Genomic DNA, 17,926 nt, shown 5'->3' on the forward strand with positions numbered 1-17,926 from the left:
AGATCCCCAGGACCCCAAACCCGAGTGGGGGCAGCAAAATGCTCCTCATCCTCCTGCCCTGGGGCTGCTCCAGCGTTTCCCAAGGATTTCCCAGCCAAAACCCCAAACTTCACTGGGTGTTCATCTCCAGAACCCCAAAACTTCACTGGGTGTTCATCTCCCAGAACCCCAAAACTTCACTGGGTGTTCATCTCTCAAAACCCCAAACTTCACTGGATATTTGTCTCCCAGAATCCCAAACTTCTCCAGATGTTTGCCTCCCAAAAACCCAAATTTTGCAGGCTGTTCATCTCCCAAACCCTAAATTTCACTGGGTGTTCATCTCCAGAACCCCAAACTTCACAGAGAGTTCATCTCCCAAAACCCCAAATTTCACGGGATATTTGTCTCCCAAAACCCCAAACTTTACTGGATATTTCACTCCCTCAACTCCCAAAGCCCCAAACTTCACTGGATGTTCATCTCCCAAAATCCCAAACTTCTCCAGATATTTGCCTCCCAAACCCCCAAACTTCACTGGGTGCTTGTCCCCCAAAATCCTGTGAGGAGCTGGGTTTTCTACCTGAAATAAATCCCTGGTTTTGTGCTGGTGACTCTCCCTCTGTCCCTGTTTTCCCTGTGCTCGTGGAGGAGCAGGGTTTGGCTGTGATGCCTTAAAGGGGAATTTTGGGCTGCAGGACTCAGACCCTCCCTGTGGCTTCCTCACTCTGGGTGAACAGGGAAAATCCCTCCCACCCCACAAAAATCTCCCTGCTGGCCATCAGGATGGACCCAAAGCTTTTCAGAACTCCTGGCCTCGTTTCCTACAGAAAAACCCAGCTAAACCCACCACCCTGGCCTCCCTTTTACATAAATTCTTCCTCCTTTGGTTGATTTCTGCCCGGCCTGACCACGGGTGGGACAATCCCACAAAGTGTCCCCAAAAACAAAAAGGGCACTCAGGAGGGGCTCAGACCCCGCCGAGGAGTGGCTGCAGCTTGAATAATGATGAATAATCCCCTCAGTTTTGTGGGAGAGCAGCTGGGAGGGTGTTTGGGAAGCTGTGCCACATCTGGATGTCCCCAGAGCCTCGCAGGTGGCACCTTGGTGTCTAATCCTGCCAGCCCACCCTGGGCTTATCAAGGCCCTGTGGGGGCAGAAAGGGCAGAGATAAAGCAAAAACTCCTTTTATTTTTGTGGTGTTCCTGCAGCTCCAGGCAGAGATAAAACAAAAACTCTTTTTTTTTTTTTTTGTGGTGTTCCTGCAGCTCCAGGCAGAGATAAAACAAAAACTCCTTTTTGTTTTGGGGTGCTCCTGCAGCTCCAGGCTTGGGTTTCTCAGAATGCAGCTGCCCTCAAAGGAGAAATGAGACAAACAAATGTGTGGGGACGGGGACAGGGAGTGATAGCAGTGCTGGCCCTGTCCCTGTCCCTGTCCCCAGGCACAGGGAGAGGCTGCCCTGGGCTATCAGCACCCTACAGAGGAAGGGGGAAGAGCTGCCTGCACTTCCAGAGGCAGCTGTGCCATCAAACTGCAGGGTTTCAATGGAAATCCCACGATTTTCCTCAGCCCTGCAAGGCTTTGGAATGGAAATCCCAAATTTTTTCTCAGTTCCCCCTCCTTGAAGGGTTTGGAATGGAAATCCCAATTTTTTTCTCAGTTCCCCCTCCTTGAAGGGTTTGGAATGGAAATCCCAAATTTTTCCTCAGCCCTGCAAGGTTTGGAATGGAAATCCCACAATTTTCCTCAGCCCTGCAGGGTCTGGAATGGAAATCCCAAATTTTAGAAAAGAAATCCCAAATTTTTGCTCAGCCCTGCAAGGTTTGGAATAGAAATCCCAAATTTTTCCTCAGCTCTGCAGGGTTTCAATGGAAATCCCAAATTTTTGCTCAGCCCTGCAAGGTTTGGAATGGAAATCCCAAATTTTTCCTCAGCTCTGCAGGGTTTCAATGGAAATCCCACAATTTTCCTCAGCCCTGCAGGGTTTGGAATTGAAATCCCAAATTTTTTCTCAGCCCTGCAAAGTCTGGAATGGAAATCCCAATTTTTGGAAAGGAAATCCCAAATTTTTCCTCAGCCCTGCAGGGTTTGGAATAGAAATCCCAATTTTTTCCTCAGATCTTCAGGGTTTGGAATGGAAATCCCAAATTTTGGAATGGAAATCCCAAATTTTTCCTCAGCCCCCTCCAGGAAATCCGTCCTGCCTCATTCTCTGAGTGTGAGAGACTTGAAATCACCTCAAATATTGAAATTTTCATTTTTTTCTGCTCAGCCCCCAGCCAGGGCAGCCTCTGGGCTGCTGGGAAGTGATGCCACGTTTGGGATTGGGATGGGATTGGGATTGGGATTGGGATGGAATTGGGATTGGGATGGGATTGGGATGGGATTGGGATGGGATTGGGATTGGGATTGGGATTGGGATCTGTCTGAAGGAGGGGACACATCCAAGTGGTCCAAGCAGGGACCAAAAACGAGCCCTGAGAAATCCTGCTTGGCTCAGGAGCTCAATTTTCCATCCAGGGAAACAGAAAAATCCATATTCATCTCTGCTTGAGATGAATATTTTTCCTATTTAATAAACTGGAAATAAGGGATAAATTCTATCCTAAGTAATAAATTATATCCTAAACGATAAATTCTATCCTAAATGATGAATTATATCCCAAGGAATAAACCAAAACCAGGGACTGTACATTTGGCCTGAACCTCGCAGGGCTCTCCTGTGAAATAGGGTTGGGAAATGATGCAAAACACCCCAAAATCCCAATTTTTGCACCTCTAAGCACCAAAATCCTGTTTGATTCCTGCCCTGATGGAGCCCTCAGGGCCTTTCTCCCTCAGGATGGTTCCCCTGATGGTGTCAGGGAGACAAAAAGAAACAAAAAATCTTCAAAAGCACAAGGCTGCCTTTGCCCCCAAAGATTTCAGGGGTCCCCACAAACCCGTTGTGCCCCACAAATTTATTTTTACCTGCCAGACACAAGTGTGAGCGCTCAAAAGTGTTTCTGTACTTCCTGCAGGGTGAAAAATCGAGCGGGAAAACAAAAATAAAAAATAAAAAAGCTGCTGAGCAACGATTTCTGCTCACCTGCAGGGCTGAAAAATCCCAATTTTCGCACCTCTAAGCACCAAAATCCTGTTTGATTCCTGCCCTGATGGAACCAGGAGAGCCCTCAGGATCTTCTCCCTCAGGGCCTTTCCCCTGATGGTGTCAGGGAGACAAAAAGAAACAAAAAATCTTCAAAACCACAAGGCTGCCTTTGCCCCAAAGATTTCAGGGGTCCCCACAAACCCGTTGTGCCCCACAAATTTATTTTCACCTGCCAGACACAAGTGTGAGCGCTCAAAAGTGTTTCTGTACTTCCTGCAGGGTGAAAAATCGAGCGGGAAAACAAAAATAAAAAATAAATAAAAGCTGCTGAGCAACGATTTCTGCTCACCTGCAGGGCTGGGTGCACAGCTGAGAGCTCCAGAGCAGTTTTTGCACCCCTAAATCTCCTCTGAACCCCACAGCTGCAGCCCAGGCTGGTTCTGACGTGTTCTGGGGGAGATTTGAGCTCAGCCTGCAAAGCCAGCGCAGCTCAGGGATTCTGCTGGGGGCTCCTGAGCTCAGGGCTGAGCTTTGCAAAGCTCGGCTTAAAAGGGCTTAAAAGGGTTGGACGGGGTTTGATAAAGGGTTTGGAGCATCCCAAACATTGGGATTTCTTTCCCTGCCTCAATAAAGGGTTTGGGGCACCCCAAAATTGGGGTTGCGTTTTTCCCTGCCTTGATAAAGGCTTTAGAGCATCCCAAACATTGGGATTGTATCTTTCCCTGCCTCTATAAAAGATTTGGAGCATCCCAAACATTGGGATTTCTTTCCCTGCCTCTATAAAGGGTTTGGAGCAGCCCAAGTATTGGGGTTCCAGCTTTCTCTGCCTCAATAAGGGGTTTGGAGCATCCCAAACCTTGGGATTTCCTTCCTAGCCTTGATAAAGGGTTTGGGATAAAATCCCAAAGATTGGGATTGTGTCTTTCCCTGCCTCAGTAAAAGATTTGGAGCATCCCAAATGTTGGGATTCCTTTCCCTGCTTTGATAAAGGGTTTGGAGCATCCCAGATATTGGGGTTGTATCTGGAGCATCCCAAATGTTGGGATTGTATTTTCTCAAATACTGGCGTTGCATTTTCGCTGCCTCTATAAAAGGTTTGGAGCATCCCAAATATTGGGATTTCTTTCCCTCCCTCAGTGAAGGGTTTGGAGTATCCCAAATACTGGGGTTGCATTTTCCCTGCCTTGATAAAGGGTTTGGGATAAAATCCCAAAGATTGGGATTGTGTCTTTCCCTGCCTCAGTAAAAGATTTGGAGCATCCCAAATGTTGGGATTCCTTTCCCTGCTTTGATAAAGGGGTTGGAGCATCCCAAATCTTGGGATTGCTTCTGGAGCATCCCAAATATTGGAATTGTGTTTTTCCCTTCCTCTACAAAGGGTTTGGAGCATCCCAAATCTTGAGATTGCATCTGGAGCATCCCAAATATTGGGATTGTGTTTTTCCCTTCCTCTACAAAGGGTTTGGAGCATCCCAGATATTGGGGTTGTATCTGGAGCATCCCAAATATTGGAATTGTGTTTTTCCCTTCCTCTACAAAGGGTTTGGAGCATCCCAAAGATTGGGGTCGCATCTGGAGCATCCCAAATATTGGGATTGTGTTTTTCCCTTCCTCTACAAAGGGTTTGGAACACCCCAAATCTTGAGATTGCATCTGGAGCATCCCAAATATTGGGACTGTGTTTTTCCTTTCCTCTACAAAGGGTTTGGAGCATCCTAAATCTTGGGATTGCTTCTGGAGCATCCCAAATATTGGAATTGTGGTTTTTCCCTTCCTCTACAAAGGGTTTGGAGCATCCCAAAGATTGGGGTCGCATCTGGAGCATCCCAAATATTGGGATTGCATTTTCCCAAATATTGAGATTTCTTTCCCTGTCTCAATAAAGGGTTTGAAGCATCCCAATGCCACTAAATGGGGTGATTTTGGGTTTTTTTTTTCCCATTTCCTGCTCGTCACCCTGTCCGTCCCCCCCTGTCTGTCTGTCCCTGTCCCCCCTCCTTAAATCCCCCCCCAGGTTCCAACGGCCGCCCCAGCTGTGGCAGCTCCTCTGTCACACAAGAGAGGCAGCAGCCCCCAAGTGACAGCAGGTGACAGTTGTGTGCACGTGAAGCGTGGCCTGCCACCCTCCCCAGGGCGCCCCCGAGCCTTGCAGGGCCCCTGGGAAATCGTTTCATCAACATCTGAATATTTGGAGTTCATCCAACGTTTGAATATTTGAATTTCATCCAACGCTTGAATATTTGAATTTCATTCAACGTGTTGATATTTCCCCCCAAAACAGCCCTGGCTGTGCCGGTGAGGATGAGGAAGGTCCCCTTCTCCATCATTCCTGCTGAAATCAGGGAAAAGTTCTGAATTCTTGAGACTTTTCATGTGAAAACCCCTCTGCTCTTCCTCAAATCTAAAATCCTCGAAAAATGGAAAAAACAAACAAAAAAAAAAAAAACCAAAACCCAAAAAACCCAAGATAAACCAAAACAACTACAACAAAAAAACCCTGAATTAAAAAATCCCCCAAAAAACAACAACAACAAAAAACCAAACAAAAACCCAAAAAAAACCCCCCAAAAAAACCCAACACCCCTCCCCAAAAAAACCCAAAAAACAAAAACCAAAAAAATGGGGATATAAACCCTCTTTCCCTTCCTGCCCAGCTGGAACGTGGAAAACCTGCTCAGATAATTTTTTGGGATGCAAAAAATGCTGGAATTCCTCACACCCAACCCCAGGGACACGTCCTGAGGGGGATTTTGCCCAGGGATGTGATGCAGGATGAAGATTTTAGCCCCAAATGTTTCCTGCACTCGTTTTTTTCCCCTCTTCAAAATTGCATTTCCTGCCAGAGAAGGATCCCCCAAAGAGCCCCACAGGAGGGACAAGGAGCGGAGCCAGGGCAGAACCTTCCAGAAGGAATCATGGGGACAGCTCCAGCTGAGAGAGGAGGAGCTGGGGCTGGGAGGGACAGGGCCACTGTCCCCGTGGCACAGGGAGGGGACAGGGCCACTGTCCCCATGGCACAGGGAGGGGACAGCACAGGAGCTATCGTGGCCTCCCAGCTGCTGCTGCAGCTCCAGCTGAGCCTCTGGGGCCGCCATCCCTGGGGACTTTATCAGGGATTGTCCCTTTGTGTCCCCTCCTTTGGGGCTGCCATCCCTGGGGACTTTATCAAGGATTGTCCCTTTGTGTCCCCTCCTTTGGGGCTGCCATCCCTGGGGACTTTATCAGGGATTGTCCCCCATTTTTGGGGCTGCCATCCATGAGGACTTTATTGGGGCTGTGTCCCTTTTTGGTGCTGCCATCCCTGGGGACTTTATCAGGGATTGTCCCCATTTAGGGCTGCCATTCTTGGGGACTTTATCAGGGATTGTGTCCCCCATTTTGGGGCTGCCATTTTTGGGGACTTTACTGGGGCTGTGTCACCTCCTTTTGGTGCTGCCATCCATGGGAACTTTATTGGGGACTGTCCCCTCCTCTGGGGCTGCCATCCATGGGGACTTTATCAAGGATTGTCCCCTTTTGGAGCTGCCATTCTTGGGGACTTTATCAGGGATTGTCACCTCCTTTTGGGGCTGCCATCCATGGGGACTTTACTGGGGACTGTCCGCTCCTCTGGGGCTGCCAGGCTTTGTTCTTATCAAGGATCTTTTATCAGCTCCTTGCCCTGATAGCCTCAATTTTCATTTCATCTGCAATTGGGGACAGGGGAACTGATCAGATCAAACAAGAACCGGCCCAAAGCCCAGCTCTAAACTCAGCTTGAGCTCTAAACTCAGCTTGAGCTGCTGAGAGGCTCCAGCGAGTTCACACAACTTCCTGCATTTCACCCACCCTTATTCCTGCTGGAATTCCAGGATCCCACTGGGAAGGGAGAAAAAAGGGATTTTTCATCAACCTCCAGGCTCAGATTTAGGGATTTTCTCCAAGTGACAGCTGAAAATGAGAGATTTAATGAGCAGGAGAAGGTGACAAAAGTTGCTGTCACCTATCCTGTCACACCAAGGAGCTGCTCAGTTCTGGCAGCCAAACCTTGCTGGTTCTTCAGCTCCTTGCCCTAAAACAATTTAATTTTTTTTTAAAACAATTTAAAGCTCATTTTTCAAACAATTAAGCTCATTTTAGGTCCAAAAAATCCCAAAGTTCTGGGAATCCCAAGAGCAGAGTTTGTCCCTGAGGACAGGATTGGGATCCAAGGATTGGGGAGTACAGAGAGCAAAACCTGCAGAGCTCCTCTGTTCCCTCAGCAACCCAAAATCTGATTTTCTACAGAAAATAAGTGAGTTTGTATCATCTGAGCTGCACAAAAAGGGGGGAAAAAGGCAAAAAATCCCAGCTTGGATCCATCTCCTCCTCCCTTGGGATCCCAGAACTCCAGGCAGGGATGGGAGGGAACAGAAATTTCTGAGTGCCTGGGACCAGCCTGGAGCAGGGCGGATTTTTTGGGTGGATTTTTTTTTGGGGGGGGATTTTCACAGCAGAGAGATGGGAAAATCGCCATGAATTCATTCAGCGCGGCTGATTTGGTTTGTGAATGAAGAAATAATCAGAATTTCTCGGTGCCAACGTGCCCTCTGCTGGCAGCGGGGCTCCTTGCAAAACGGGGGATAAATCACAATGAAAATGTGGGATAAATCACAATAAATCACGATCAAAATGTGGAATAAATCACAATAAATCACTATTAAAATGTGGGATAAATCACCATTATCTCAAATCAGGATGGTCTTTGTGCACTTTCCAGCCTACTTAGCAAGAAAGGAGAGTTAATGAGTGGAGCAGGCAAAGTTTCATCCTGGCTCAAGGACAGCCTGGAATTAAGGAGCTCCAGGGATGTCATAAATCAGGATATCATAAACTGGGATGTGATAAATCAGATTTTAATGGAGACTTTGCTGACTCAACAAAATCCTCGCGGTCCTTTTGTCCTGTCCGGTTTGGGATCATCAATCCCATCTCGTTCCACCCCCTCGGGATCTCCAGATGTGCGGGGGGAGGGAGGGTGGGCGCATCCAGATGTTGCCCCTCCTCCGCACTACAACTCCCACGATGCTCCGCGCGTTGCCCCGCCTGCACTACAACTCCCACAATGCCCCGCGCGCCCGCCCACCGCCACGCCCGCACCTGGCGCATGCGCACAGCTCCATATGGCTCCAAGATGGCTGACACAGCGTCCGGGGGCTCCGGCACGGTAACGGCGCCTGATCCCCGGGGCGCGGGGCCGTGGGGGCGGGTTCCCGGCGGGTCCCCGGCAGGGCCGGGCGGGGCGGCAGCGCTCGATCCCTCCGGGGCGCGGAGGCGGCCGCGGCCAGGCCGCGGAGCGTGGAGGCGGCTGGTGGAGGGAGGGAGGCGCTGATTGGCTGGAAGGCCCGAGGGGAGGCAGGGTTTGATTGGCTGAGGATGGCGCGCTCCAATTGGCTGGCGGGGAACGGGGCGGGGCTTGTGTGTGGGGGGTGTCCTTAAAGGGGCCGGGTCCCAAAAAGTCAAAAAGTATCTGGGAGGTTCTGTGAGGACACGTGTGTAAATATATGTATTTACATAAATATTTATATATATGTATATATACACACATATATACACACGTGCCCCTGTGAGTGTATACGACACACGTGTGTGTGTATACCTGTGTCCTGCTGTCACCCTTCCCATTACCTGCTCCCGCACTTTTTCCAATCCTTGTTCCATGTTCCTTCCCAGTCCCTGCTTCATGGTCCTTCCACCTGATCTGTGACCCTTCCCTGCTCCCAAGTTCCTGCTCCCGAGCCCTTCCATTCCCTGCTCCCTGTCCCGTCCCTTACCATGGATCTCATGCCATGGATCCCATTCAATCCCATCCTATCCCATGCCATGGATCCCATCCCATCCCATGGATCCCATCCCATCCCATGGATCCCATCCCATCTCATGGATCCCATCCCATGGATCCCTTCCCATTCCCTAACTCCATTCCCCCTGGCAGAGGGGCAGCAAGCAGGCTGGCACCCCAGCTGACAATTACCATGGATCCAACGGATCCCATTGCATGGATAACTCTGTTTTTTCCCTGGCAGAGGGGCAGCAAGCAGGCTGGCACCCCAGCTGACAATTACCATGGATCCAACGGATCCCATTGCATGGATAACTCTGTTTTTTCCCTGGCAGAGGGGCAGCAAGCAGGCTGGCACCCCAGCTGACAATTACCAGCTGGCGCGGCGCCGCACGCTGCAGGTGGTGGTGAGCTCGCTGCTGACCGAGGCCGGCTTCGAGAGCGCCGAGAAGGCGGCGGTGGAGACGCTCACCGAGATGATCCAGAGCTGTGAGTGCCCCCTGGCCAGCCTGCACAGCAGCGCCCTCTGCTCACACAGGGCTGGCACCCTGCTTTTCACACAGTCACAGCGTGGGGAGAGAGCAGCCCAGCTCTGACGCTGCAGATAAATCCCAAAAATCGGCCCTCAGCGCGAGGCATCGATCCCAAAAATCAGCCCCAGTGTGAGGCACCAATCCCAAAAATCAGCCCTCAGTGTGAGGCACCAATCCCAAAAATCAGCCCCAGTTTGTGGCACCAATCCCAAAAATCAGCCCCAGTTCATGGCACAAATCCCAAAAATCAGCCCCAGTCCGTGGCACAAATCCCAAAAATCAGCCCTCAGTGCGAGGCACCGATCCCAAAAATCAGCCCCCAGTTCCTGCAATCAGCCCCAGTCCGTGGCACAAATCCCAAAAATCAGCCCCTAATCCATGGCACCAGTCCCTGGAATCAGCCCCAATGCAAGGCACAAATCCCAAAAATCAGCCCCTAATCCAAGGCACAAATTCCTGGAATCAGCCCCAATCCATGGCACAAATCCCAAAAATCAGCCCCAATTCCAAAGGCACAAATTCCTGGAATCAGCCCCAGTCCAAGGCACCAATCCCTGGATTCAGCCCCCAATTCCTGCAGTCCTGGAGCTGCCCCAGCTGTGAGAATTGAACCCCTGGTGGTTTTATCCTGCAGATATTTCAGAAATTGGGAGGAGTGCCAAATCCTACTGCGAGCACACAGCCAGGACCCAGCCCACGCTCTCAGACATCGTGGTGACCCTCGTGGAGATGGGTGAGCAGCTCCCTCTTCCCACCCCTTCCACCTCTGGATTGGGAAATTTCCCCCCAAAATCTGGGATTTGGGGGGTGCCTGTGGTGGTGTTCAAAGGGGTCCCAGGACGAGGGAAGAGATGAGGATATGACTCCATGTTTCAGAAGGCTGATTTATTATTCTGTGATTGTCACAGACACATTTTATGAAAAATCCTTTCTTTAGGATTTTTTCTCCTGAGAAGCCTCAGGAACAAAATATAAACAATGGTTATCTGCTGCTGTGGAATGCAACAGGTGCATCTGTGATTGGTCTCATGTGGTTGTTTTTAATTAATGGCCAATCACAGCCCAGCTGTCTCGGACTCTCTGAGAGTCATGAGATTTTATCTTTCCTTTCCTTTCCTTTCCTTTCCTTTCCTTTCCTTTCCTTTCCTTTCCTTTCCTTTCCTTTCCTTTCCTTTCCTTTCCTTTCCTTTCCTTTCCTTTTTCCTTTCCTTTTTCCTTTCCTTTTTCCTTTCCCTTCCCTTTGGAGGAAATCCTTTCTTCTATTCTTTGAGTACAGTTTTAATATAAAATATATAAAATATATATAATAAAATAATAAATCAGCCTTCTGAAACACGGAGTCAGATCCTCGTCTCTTCCCTCAGCCTGGGACCCCTGTGAACACCACCACAGATGATATAAATTGTATTAAAACTGTACTAAAAGAATAGGAGAAGGGATTTCATCAGAAGGCTTGAAAGGAATAGAAAGGAAGGAATGATAATAAAATCTCGTGACTGACAGAGAGTCTGAGCCAGCTGGGCTGTGATTGGCCATTAATTAGAAACAACCACATGAGATTAATCAAGGATGCACCTGTTGCATTCCACAGCAACAGATAACCATTGGGTACATTTTGTTCCTGAGGCCTCTCAGTTTCTCAGGAGCAAAAAGATTTTTCATAAAATGTGTCCCTGACAGGTGCCCTGTGCTGTGGCCACACACAGCTGATTCCTTTCCCTGATCCCATGATCTGCTCCCCTCGCCCATTCCTTTCTTGTTTAATTTGGAAAAATTCTGGATTTTGACTGGGTAAATTCCTCTTTTCCTCTTTTGGGTTCCAGGTTTCAACGTGGAAACCCTTCCTGCCTACGCCAAGCGCTCCCAGAGGATGGTGATCACTGCCCGTACGTGGGGCACCTCTCCTAGGCTGGGGACAGCCTGCAACTCCTGCAATTCCCCTCTGCTGCCTTCCAGGGAGCTCCTGAGGAGCTTTCTCTGGGATAATCCCAGGATTTGGGGCTCCTGTGTTGGGGTGAAGGGACCTGGGTCGCTTGGGAGGGGATTTGTCTGAAGGGTCAAGGGATCCTTTTCCCCTCTGGGATCCAATCCCAGGGTCATGGATGGGGTCAGAGCTTTGGGGGGACCCTGGGAAGGAGGATTCCTGTGTTTTCCCTGATTCCTGTGGTGTTTTTCCAGGTTCCCGTGTTTTCCCTGATTGCTGTGTTCTTTTCCCTGATTCCCGGGTTGTTTCCCTGATTCCCGGGTTGTTTCCCCTATTCCTGTGGTGTTTCCCTGATTCCTGTGGTGTTTCCCCTATTCCTGTGGCGTTTTCCCTCATTCCTGTGTTTGTTTTCCCTAATTTCTGTGTTTTCCCTGATTCCTGTGGGTTTTTTCCCTGACCCCTGTGTTTGTTTCCCTCATTCCTGTGTTTTCCCTCATTCCTGTGTTTGTTTTCCCTCATTCCTGTGGTGTTTGTTTTCCCTCATTCCTGTGGTGTTTTCTCTGATTCCTGCGGTGTTTTCCCTGATTCCTGTGCTTGTTTTCCCTGGATCCTTTGTTGTTTTCTGATTCCTGTGGTGTTTTCCCTCATTCCTGTGCTGTTTTTCCCCTGCAGCTCCAGTGACAAACCAGCCTGTGACCCCCAAAGCCCTGACAGCTGGGCAGAACAAACCTCACCCACCCCACATTCCTGGCCATTTCCCAGAGTTCCCAGATCCTCACACCTACATCAAGACACCAGTGAGTGAAAACAACATTTTTGTGCTGTTTGGGGTCTCTGAATTCCGGGAGTTGGGGTGGTTTTACTGCAGTGCTGCTGCCATTTATCCAAAATGTTCCTGCTGACCTGATACATTCCTTCTTTGTGGGTTGTGGGCATCCCTTGCCATCCAGAAATCAGCCAGAATCCCTGGATTTCTCATTTTTGTGCTGGCTGGGATCTCTTTGATGTCCAGAACCCCAGAAGTGTTGTTTTTTTTACTGCAGCACTGGTGTTATTTATCCAAAGTATTGTTTTTCCTGGCTTTGAATATTCCTTGTTTGTGGGTTTTGGACATTCCTTGGGATGGGATCCTTCCCATTGCCTGCTCCCAGACCATTCCCAGTGCAGAATCCCTGGATTTCTGCCTGCTGGACCCCTCTAACTGTCCAAAACCTCATGGATGCTGAAGAGCAGAACCTGCAGCTGCTCCATCCCCGTGAAGTTTGGAAGTTGAGCTGCTCCATAACTCCTCCATCCCTGGGATGTTGGTTTGGAGGTGGAGCTGCTCCATCCCTGGGATGTTTGGGAGTGGAGCTGCTCCATAACTCCTCTATCCCTGTGAAGTTTGGGAGTGGAGCTGCTCCATCCCTGTGAGGTTTGAAGGTGGAGCTGCTTCATAACTCCTCCATCCCTGTGAAGTTTGGAAGTGGAGGAGCTGCTCAATTCCTGGGATGTTTGCTTGGAGGTGGAGCTGCCCCAACCCTGGGATGCTGGTTTGGAAGTGAAGCTGCTCCATCCTTGTGAAGTTTGGAAGTGGAGGAGCTGCTCCATCCCTGTGAAGTTTGGAGGTGGAACTCCTCCATCCCTGTGAAGTTTGGAGGTGGAGCTGCTCCATCCTTGTGAAGTTTGGAAGTGGAGGAGCTGCTCCATCCCTGGGATGTTTGTTTGGAGGTGGAGCTGCTCAATTCCTGTGAAGTTTGGAGGTGGAGCTGCTCCATCCCTTGGATGTTTGCTTGGAGGTGGAGCTGCCCCAAGCCTGGGATGTTGGTTTGGAAGTGAAGCTGCTCCATGCCTGTGATACTTTGAGGTGGAGCTGCTCCGTCTCTGGGACGTTTGGAGGTGGAGCTGCTCCATCCCTGTGATATTTGGAGGTGGAGCTGCCCCAACCCTGGGATGCTGGTTTGGAAGTGAAGCTGCTCTATGCCTGTGATACTTTGAGGTGGAGCTGCTCCGTCTCTGGGACGTTTGGAGGTGGAGCTGCTCCATCCCTGGGATGTTGGCTTGGAAGTGAAGCTGCTCCATCCCTGTGAAGTTTGGAGGTGGAGCTGCTCCGTCTCTGGGACGTTTGGAGGTGGAGCTCTCCCCAGCTCCTGCGTGCTGTCCCTCCCTGCAGACGTACCGCGAGCCCGTGTCCGATTACCAGGTGCTGCGGGAGAAGGCGGCGTCGCAGCGCAGGGACGTGGAGAGGGCCCTCACCCGCTTCATGGCCAAGACTGGCGAGACCCAGAGCCTCTTCAAGGACGATGTCAGCACCTTCCCACGTCAGTCACTCCATGGTTTCACCTCCCTGCAGGGTTTGGGAGTCATCCCGCGGTGCTGTCTGCACTGCTGAGGTGCTGGGTGTGGGAATCCTCAAAATCAGAGGGTTTGGGGGAAGGATTTAAGGATTGCCACAATGGAAGGTTGGAAAAGGAGGAATTTGGGGTTAAAAGGGGGAGGAAAAGCAGAAAGCAGCTCCTCAAGGTTCCCTTTTTTCTCCTGGTGGAGAAGGCCTAAATCCAACTCTCATCCCAATCCTGGCTCCATCCCTGAAACCTCCCCCATGAATTTCTTCTCCCTGACATTTTCCTGCTGCTGGAAATTTTCCTGTCTCTGCCTGCAGAGCAGAGATGAGAATTCCCACTTTCCCAAGGCTTGCTGGCCCCACAGCTTCATTTAAGAGGAGCCCAAATTTCCCAGATAACTGGGAATTTATGGTGGAGCTCAGGGAGGATTTTCTGTGTTGGAACGCTGCTGGAAACATGAAGAGATTCAGAAAATTGGGAAGTAGAAAGTGCCATCTTTTAGGGAGCAGAAAATTGGGAAGTAGAGAGTTCCATCTTTTAGGGGTCAGAAAATTGGGAAGTAGAGAGTGCCATCTTTCAGGGATCAAGATTTCCTTCCTTATCCTTAGGAAATGTAAGGAAAAGGAAATGCATCCAAACCCAGAACCAGCAAAATGTTTGATCTCCGTAACTTTGCCCCTAATTTCTGAGGGCAGGAATTTCTCCCAGCTTCCTGACTTGTTGTGTCTCCCCTTTTCCCTGCTGCCAGTGATTGCTGCCAGGCCTTTCACTGTGCCCTACCTGACAGCTCTGCTGCCCTCTGAGCTGGAGATGCAGCAGATGGAGGAGACGGATTCCTCGGAGCAGGACGAGCAGACGGACACCGAGAACCTCCCGCTGCACATGAGCACGGTGGGGCCACCCTGGGGCCATTCCTGCACCTTGGAAAACCTGCCTCTGCCTCCTGGGAAATGGGAGATGGAATTGAGCAGTGCCAGGGTTGTCCAGTTTGGAATTCTGGCTCTGTCTCCTGGGAAATGGGGAATAATGGAACTGAGCAGTGTCAGGGTTCTTGAGCTTGGAATTCTGGCTTTGTTTCCTGGGAAATGGGAAATGGAACTGAACATTGTCAGGGTTCTCCAGCTTGGAATTCTGGCTTTGTTTCCTGGGAAATGGGGAATGGAACTGAAGAGTGTCAGGGTTCTCCAGTTTGGAATTCTGGCTTTGTTTCCTAAGAAATGGGAAATGGAACTGAACATTGTCCTGGTTCTTAAGCTTGGAAAACCCGGCTCTGTTTCCTGGGAAATGGAACTGAACATTGTCAGGGCTCTCCAGCTTGGAATTGTGGCTTTGTTTCCTGGGAAATGGGGAATGGAACTGAACATTGTCCTGGTTCTCCAGCTCCCTGCAGAGCCCAGTGCAGAAGGAGGCTGAGCAGGAGCTTTCAGGGCATCCCAAATTTTCATTTTCCCGAGGGATTTTCCTGTCTCACAGCCCAGGAGGCCTGGCCTCTGCTGCAGCTCCTTGTGTGCTTGGTTGTTGATTGTCCCTCCTGCCCACAGGTTCTGGGCTTAGAATTTGGAATCCTGGAATAGTTTGGGTTGAGAGGGACCATAAAAATCTTGTCCCATGGGCAGGGACACCTTCCCCTACCCCAGGATTGCTCCAGCCTGGCTTTGGACACTTCCAGAGTTGGAGCAGCCGTGGATTCTGTGAGCAGAAAGATTTCCAAGCCTGACTTTGATTTTTTCCTGTTTTTTTTCCATGGCAGGATGATGCAGGACCCGAGAAGGAGAACACCTCAGTGCTGCAGCAGAGCAGCTCCCTGGCAGGCAGCAGGAACGGGGAGGAGAACGTCATCGACAACCCCTACCTGAGGCCCGTCAAGAAACCCAAAATCCGCAGGAAGAAGTGAGGGGGGGGGGGGGAAATTCCCAAAATTCCCCTGGGAACCTCACCCAGGGCTCAGGAGAGGCAGCCCAGCTGAGGAGGGGTCTCTGAGCCTGGTGAGCCCCGCTCCCACCCTGCAGTGCTCCAGGAGAACACCCGGGAATTGTCTGGGGGGCTTTGGCTTCCGCTCTGGGGGGGATTTAATTTCTGAGGAGCTGAGAGAGCCGGGGCTTGGAGGGGCTGGGCTTGGAGAACCCAGGGGTTGGATTTGCATTTGGAGAACCCAGGGGTTGGATTTGGATTTGGAGGACCCAGAGGTTGGATTTGGAGGACCCAGGTGTTGGATGTGGGGACCCGAGGACTGGATTTGGAGGAACAAGGGATTGGATTTGGAGGGACACAGGGGTTGGGGTTGGATTTGGATTTGGAGAACCCAAGGGTTGGATTTGGAGGACACAGGAGCTGGATTTGGAGAAACCAGGGGTTGGATTTGAATTTGGATTTGGAGGACCCAGGGTTGGGTTTGGAGGGACTCAAGGTTGGATCTGGATTTGGAGAACCCAGGGGTTGGGGTTGGATTTGGAGGACACAGGGTTGGATTTGGAGGGACCCGGGGATGGATTTGGATTTGGAGAACCCAGGGTTGGATTTGGATTTGGATTTGGAGGACCCAGGGTTGGATTTGGATTACCCAGGGGTTGGATTTGGATTTGGATTTGGATTTGGAGGACACAGGGGTTGGGGTTGGATTTGGAGGACATAGGGTTGGGTTTGGAGGGACCCAGGGTTGGATTTGGATTTGGATTTGGAGGACGCAGGATCTGGAGCTGAGGGACCCAGGGACTGGATTTGGATTTGGATTTGAAGGACCAAGGGGTTGGATTTGGATTTAGAGGACACAGAGGTTGGATTTGGAGAACCCAAGGGTTGGATTTGGAGGACACGAAGCCTGGAGCTGTGGGACCCAGGGATCGAGCTTGGATTTGGAGGATCCAGCCTTTATTCCCTTTATTTCCTCCTTCATTCCCTTTATTTCCTCCTTCATTCCCTTTATTTCCTCCTTCATTCCCTTTATTATTTCCACGTCACTGTTGTCATTATTGGCTCTGCTTCTGGAGGGCTTTGCTTTCATTTTCCTTCAGCATTTTCTTGGGTAAAATAAAGAAGGAAAATCTTCTCTTTTTTTGGGTTAAAGAAAACCAAAAAAAAGGTTTTCTTTGATTTCTTTGGAAAACCCATTTGGGTTTTCTTTGACCCAAAATCTGGGTTCAGTTTCCATCAGAAAAAGCTCCTGAGGTTTGGTCCAAAATCTTCCAAAAAATTCCAGCTTCACCTCCATGAAGTTAAAAGGATCCCCCCTCTTTCCCCAGGACAAAAATTAAAAAAAAAAAGGTTTTTATTCAATTATTTCCTGCCAAAAAAAATCTGAAATTAAATCTCAAAGCCCCTGCCCTGTGTGTTCCACTGTCCCTTCTGCTGGTGCCTTGCTTGTACAGAGTGAAAAATGTACAGAACACCTGTAAATGTTTGTATATATCCAAAAATTTTATCTTTTTTTAACTTTTCTTTTTTTTGTTTTCTGCAAGGAGAAAAATCCCTTGCTGGGTAGGGGGGGAAAAAAAAGATGGAATGAAAATTGTAGTTTTTATGTTCATAATAAAAGAAATTTTATGTCCTTATGAGCAAATTGTGATTTTTGTGTTCATCAGAAAGGAATAATAATTATTATTTAGTAAAAGTATTTAGAATTATTTAATAAAGGTATTTAGTAAAGGTATTTAGTAAAGGTATTTAGTATTATTATGTTCCTGTATCAATTTAATACAAATTAATAAATTTAAATTAAATTTATATAAATTTAATAATGGAATATAATAATAATTCATTATGTTCATAATTAAAGGAATTTTATCTCTTATGAGATAAATTTTAATCGTTATTTAAATTATTTTCAATTCAATTCTTTATTTAATTTAATTTAAATTAGCAATTGGGTTTGGAAACACAGAAATTAAAGGTTTGAGGGGAAACAGCTGCCCCAACACCAGGAACTTTCTGTTTCAGGCCACGTTTATTTTTGTGATTCTCAGTTTCAAGCAATTTTTTTTTTTTTTTAAATTAAGAATATTTTCATTTCAGCAAGGAAGGAGCCAAAATGCAGAAAAATTCCTCCTGTCCCAACCTGGCCTCTTTCCCTCAGATGTTTTCAGGGTGATATTTTGGGCAAAAAACATTAAAACTCTCTGAGTGTTAGAATTTGAAATGTAGGGAATTCTTGGAAAATTATTTAGTTTATAAAATTATTTAGCATATAAAATTATTTGGGATATGAAAATATTTGATATATGAAATTATTTGGTATATAAAATTATTTTGTATATAAAATTATTTGGTATATAAAATTA

General features: G+C 48.7%; 1 protein-coding gene across 1 annotated transcript; it reads left to right on the plus strand.

Moving 5' to 3' along the window:
• Positions 1 to 8,170: 8,170 nt before the first annotated feature.
• TAF8 (TATA-box binding protein associated factor 8) lies at positions 8,171 to 17,200 on the plus strand. The gene is made up of 8 exons (XM_066565153.1): positions 8,171 to 8,256; positions 9,207 to 9,360; positions 10,039 to 10,137; positions 11,228 to 11,290; positions 12,001 to 12,125; positions 13,481 to 13,628; positions 14,401 to 14,543; positions 15,403 to 17,200. The coding sequence occupies exons 1-8, from the start codon at positions 8,197 to 8,199 to the stop codon at positions 15,544 to 15,546; spliced, it is 936 nt and encodes a 311-aa protein (XP_066421250.1). The 5' UTR covers positions 8,171 to 8,196; the 3' UTR covers positions 15,547 to 17,200.
• The last annotated feature ends 726 nt before the right edge of the window (positions 17,201 to 17,926 follow it).

Source organism: Molothrus aeneus, chromosome 24, assembly GCF_037042795.1.
Source record: "Molothrus aeneus isolate 106 chromosome 24, BPBGC_Maene_1.0, whole genome shotgun sequence".
Taxonomy (NCBI): Eukaryota; Metazoa; Chordata; class Aves; order Passeriformes; family Icteridae; genus Molothrus; species Molothrus aeneus.